Genomic DNA, 5,639 nt, shown 5'->3' on the forward strand with positions numbered 1-5,639 from the left:
CAACGGTTTCTGCCCGCCTCCGCACCACCACCACCACCACCACCATCACCACCACCACCACCACCACCGGGCCCAGCCGCCGCAGCAGAGTCACCACCCCCCTCACCACCACCGGCCGCAGCCCCATCTGGGCAGCTTTCCCGAGAGTTGCAGCAGCGACTCCGAGTCCAGCTCCTACTCGGACCACGCGGCCAACGACTCGGATTTTGGCTCCAGTTTGTCCAGTTCCAGCAACTCTGTGTCCTCGGAGGAAGAGGAGGAGGAGGGAGAGGAGGAGGAGGAGGAAGAGGAGGAGGAGGAGGAGGGGGGCAGCGGGGCCTCGGATTCCAGTGAAGTCAGCTCGGAGGAGGAGGACTCGTCCACCGAGTCGGACTCCAGCTCCGGCTCCAGCCAAGTGTCAGTGCAGAGCATCCGATTCAGGCGTACCAGCTTCTGCAAGCCTCCCAGCGTGCAGGCGCAGGCCAACTTCTTGTACCATCTGGCCTCCGCCGCCGCTGCAACCAAACCCGCTGCTTTCGAGGATGCCGGCAGACTTCCCGACCTCAAGAGTAGTGTCAAAGCGGAGTCGCCGGAGGAGTGGAATCTGCAGAGCTGGGCCCCCAAAGCGTCTCCGGTGTACTGCCCGGCCAGCCTGGGGAGTTGTTTCGCAGAGATAAGGAACGATAGGGTATCTGAGATTACATTCCCACACTCTGAAATTTCCAATACTGTAAAGAGAACTGACCTGACAATTAACTGCCTGGCAGAGGGGGCCTCTTCACCTAGCCCAAAGACAAACAATGCATTTCCACAACAAAGAATACTCCGAGAGGCTAGGAAATGCCTACAAGCAACTCCTACTACACACTGTGCAGATAACAACACAATAGCTGCTAGGTTCTTAAATAATGATTCTTCAGGAGCAGAAGCAAATTCAGAAAAAGATTCCAAAATCCTTCATTGTCCTGAATTTGCTACGGATTTGCCCTCTTCGCAGACTGATCCTGAAGTGAACGCTGCAGGAGCAGCAGCAACTAAAGCCGAGAATCCCTGCACTGACACAGGTGACAAGACATTGCCATTTCTGCACAATATTAAAATCAAAGTAGAAGACAGTAGTGCTAATGAAGAATATGAACCTCACCTTTTTACAAATAAGCTAAAGTGCGAGTGCAATGATACAAAGGGTGAGTTTTACAGTGTGACTGAGAGTAAAGAGGAGGACGCCTTGTTAACCACAGCCAAGGAAGGTTTTGCATGCCCTGAAAAAGATACTCCTTCCTTAAATCCACTGGCTCAAAGTCAGGGCCTTTCATGCACTTTAGGTTCTCCAAAACCTGAGGATGGGGAATATAAATTTGGTGCCAGGGTAAGAAAAAATTACCGGACACTAGTACTGGGAAAGCGACCTGTCCTTCAGACACCTCCAGTCAAACCAAATTTGAAATCAGCTAGAAGCCCTCGTCCTACAGGTAAAACTGAGACACATGAAGGAACACTGGATGATTTTACAGTTATAAACAGACGCAAAAAGGTAGCCAGCAATGTAGCATCAGCAGTGAAAAGGCCATTTAATTTCATGGCAAATTTTCCTTGTCCACCATCACTCATTATTGGGAGAGATGGGGACTTGTGGCCGGCGTATTCCTTAAACACCACTAAGGATTCTCAAACTCCTCACAAGGCCCATCCTATATGGAAATGGCAGCTGGGCGGTTCTGCAATACCTCTTCCACCTAGTCACAAATTCAGGAAATTTAATTCATAAAAATGTTTTGGAAGATATTTTCTTGAAGCATATTACCTTCCTTTTGTTGTAAACTGCACAGGATGGTTTGTACAAGTCCGTTAATGTGTTACACCCCCTTTGGAGTCCTGGTTTATCGCATTTTGAAGACAGAAATCGGATTACTTTTTTTCCGTTGCGGGTTTTTTGTTTTTTTTTTTTTTTTTTTTTTTTTTTTTTTTTTCTGGAGTAGGGTGGGGGTGGGGTGGGAGAAGGGTTGGTTTACATTCCACAGACTACTTCAGGCTAAAGACTCAAGTAAAACTCAGTTATTACGGTAGAGCTGGAACACTTTACTGTTTCAATGCTAATAATGCACCCGGTACCTCAATTCAACTGCTACAAATAAATGTCAAAAGGTTGAATAATAAATATTACAATGAGCCATTAAGTTTATGCACTAGATTTCAGAGCTGAAAGTGTAACTGTTAATTCAGTGAAAGTTTGTTAGGTTACATGGTTACACAGTGAGGTGAGGTGAGGTAGCAAGAAGTTTCTGTGAGCCCAAAATGTTATTTTCTGGAGCTCTTGTTTGTGGGGTATCTTTTTCTTTTGACTCCCCTCATTCTCTCTTCAAGAGTAGTTGCACTTAACTTTTTTTTTTTTTAGTGGAAAGATTGGGGTGTGAGTCCTGATTAAATGCTAGTAAAAGCTGCCTCATACATACTGAGTAAAATAAATATGGAATTGTATTTTTTTTGTAAAGGGTGTGATTTTACTTTTAAAGCCACTCCTTGCAATTGGAAAAGTCCGTTTTGTGTTCTCACCCAAAGGTTTTAAATAAGGTGACTCTTACTATAGTCCTGCTTATCTTGTGGTCTGAACATGACTCTTCAAACTCCCAAAACAATTGAAATATATATATATGGTTTTTTTGGTTTGTTTTTTTTAGAAGAGAGTCTCGCTATGTCGCCCAGGCTGGAGTGTAGTGGCACAATCTCAGCTCATTGCAACCTCCACCTCCCAGGTTCAAATGATTCTCCTGCCTCAGCTTCCTGAGTAGCTGGGATTACAGGTGCACGCCACCATGTCCGGCTAATTTTTGTATTTTTAGTAGAGGCAGAGTTTCACCACGTTGACCAGGCTGGTCCTGAACTCCTGACCTCAGGTGATCCGCCTGCCTCGGCCTCCCAAAGTGCTGGGATTACAGGTGTGATCCACCATGCCGGGGCTGAAATATTTCTCTTAATAGCAGAATATTTTATGGTTGAACTCTTGATAGTGACAAATCAGTAAATACAACCAAGAAAAAGAAAATGAGAGGTCAGAGTTGCAATACCCCAAATGAAAAATAACAGTTTTTTCAGGGCTTTTTGGTACCAGAACTCAGGCACTTGGATTTTATTACCTTATATTTTTTCTGCATCTCTCTAAAACTTCTGTTTTCAGACCATCCTGTGTATAGAGCAGGAGAGTTTCTACTGCAAGTGACAATCAGAGGTGACTATATTTGCACTTAAAATCAAAGTAGTTCAACATGCAAATGCTAGGGTCTAGCCCTGGATAAGGGCCATGCTGGTGTACTGTGTTGTGATGATGGAAGCAGTAAATCAAAATTATGGAAATTTGCACTGTTGAAAAGCATGCTTTAGCTTTATTTTCAATTAAAAACACTGTTTAAAATTCCTGGTTCCATACATTTCTACTTATTCCAGATTGAAGAAGGGTTAACAGGATTGAATGGTTTTGTTGACATTTTCACTTGTAATGTTTTTACCTGAAAAAAATGCATTTATTGGGTGTGGTGTTTTGTTGTAATACTATGGGAGGGAGGCCAGTCAGGTTCTGTGCAAAACACTGGTGGATTTCTTTCTAAGTAACAACAAAACTTTACCAACTTGTTACAAATCAAGTAGGAAAAGTTTCAGGCTTAAGAAAGTGAAGCAGAGATCAGTGATTGTTTTAATGAAAGTTGAATCTAATAATTTCTGGCCCACTTCCTTTAGTCTGACAACTTATGTATCTCAGATCCTTGCTATCTTGAATCTAAGAAGTTGCATCTATAGATCATAAATCACAAAACAAAACAAAACACCAATGAAATGTTTACTGTGTGAATTTAAGTCACTATTTCTCATGGAAATTCAGTCTATTGTTTTTGTTTTTCCTTAACCTTTTAGTTCCTATTCCCTTTGAAATTTTCCTTTTGTCTATAAATGTTTCAGATAGATCTGGATGGTCTCAGCCCCTAATTGCTGAATATGCTGTGTGGTTTTCCTCTTATTGTAAAGGACTGAGGCTGAGAATACCTGCATCCAAATATATTTGGATGGAGTAAACAGATGCTTTCAACTGCCTTCCTTTCTTTCCTTCTTGAATGTTGCCATACCAGGTGTAGGTTCACTGGATTATTTTTTATTGGAATGGTAGATATGGTCAAAGTAAAAATTTGGGGATGGTATCCTTGAATTCTTGTTTGTATATAATTCCAAAGACCAGTCCATGTTATAGTTAAAGCCCCAGAAAGCTAAACAATTGGCTTTATAGTCTGAGTTCTTTTCTCTTTGGGAGGCAATACAGAATTTAGGTGCAGTAAGTTGTCCTGAAAAATCAATCTGGTAAAAAGTGTGACACACACATTGGAAGTGTGTAATTTCTACTCTTTAATTACTTCTAAGTTAAGAAAGTTCAAAGTACGGTGACTACTACATGTACACTAGTACTTCTCTAGTTGGCTAAGGACTCATTGTTCCTAAATTATACAGCGAGAATATATTTGAAGTCTATAGATTTTGGGTGTGGAAGGACTGTAAGATGGAATAAGCATAATTTAAAAGAAATATACCCTATGGAATTTCTGACATAAAATATTGGCCTGCAGCTTTGACACTTAGTCTCTAACCCTCATAGAATCAATAGTTTCAGTTTATAGGAGCTGGAGAATGAACAGCATGGAGGCCGAGGCTTTCCAGGGTGATACCATCAAAAGGAAAGAAATTAAATAGTCAACACAAATTTCACCCCACAGTACTACTATAAGCCAGCCAACCACAGCAAAACCTGAGTTAGTGCTTCCGTAAGGAAAGAGTACCAAATAGTATGCAGTAACTTGCAAATACAAGGTATTCTTTCAATTCCTGCTAGCCCTTTAGTTGTTTCCCCATTCTGATGTGGGAATTATTCTCAGTACTGTTTATATTATTTTGGTTGTTTTATGATTAATGACAATATCTAGACTTTTCTAAGCTGCTATAAATGTCCCATTTGTTCAGAAAGTTAAGCCTTATTGAGAGAAAAACAAGTTAACTCCATTGATAGATTACATTTTTACATTTAGATGTTTTCAGGGCATAGAATTAAAAACAAACAAAAAAACAAGCACTATATGGCTCCGGGGTGACTGATTCCTGTGTCTAAAGTCCAACATTTAGAGACATGAGGGAAAAAAGCAGGAAAAGGCTCTTTTTCTAACTTTTTGGGTTAACAAACTTATTTTTGGTCTCCTATAAAAGTGATTTCCTGGTAAGACTGTGAAATGAAAATTTAAATTTTTTTAAAGAGATGTGTGTACTCTGTCTTCCACAGTTAGGTTATCCGCCTTTATAGAAAATGCAGCTTGCTCTTTTTCAACTATTTACTTTTTAAAGTGGGTGTTCTTTTCTACTGGCTTACTTGATTACAGTGGAGTAATCTCAATAATGGTTGTTTATTTGAAAATCAACAAGGAGCCACCACTAAACAACAATAACACAAACTACATGGGGCTGGTGTTGGATTTTTATCTTTTGTGTGTCTGGGTGATTTTCAATGGTCTAGAAATTCCTCAAAGTTCTAATCAACAAAAATTGGGAGTTTCTGCTGATATGAGAATGACAGTTTTGTTTGCATGCAGGAAGAGATGTAGAAACTAATTCCTCAAAAGCATTTTTTTTTT

General features: G+C 40.8%; 1 protein-coding gene across 1 annotated transcript in view; it reads left to right on the top strand.

The window, feature by feature from the left end:
- Window positions 1-1,747, top strand: part of SKIDA1 (SKI/DACH domain containing 1) — a 2,992-nt gene extending 1,245 nt beyond the window's left edge. The window contains exon 3 of the mRNA XM_011997683.1: window positions 2-1,747. Coding sequence (XP_011853073.1) covers window positions 2-1,747 — 1,746 coding nt within the window. The remainder of the gene's footprint in view (window position 1) is intronic.
- The last annotated feature ends 3,892 nt before the right edge of the window (window positions 1,748-5,639 follow it).

This window comes from Mandrillus leucophaeus, unplaced genomic scaffold (assembly GCF_000951045.1).
Source record: "Mandrillus leucophaeus isolate KB7577 unplaced genomic scaffold, Mleu.le_1.0 Scaffold545, whole genome shotgun sequence".
Lineage (NCBI taxonomy): Eukaryota > Metazoa > Chordata > Mammalia > Primates > Cercopithecidae > Mandrillus > Mandrillus leucophaeus.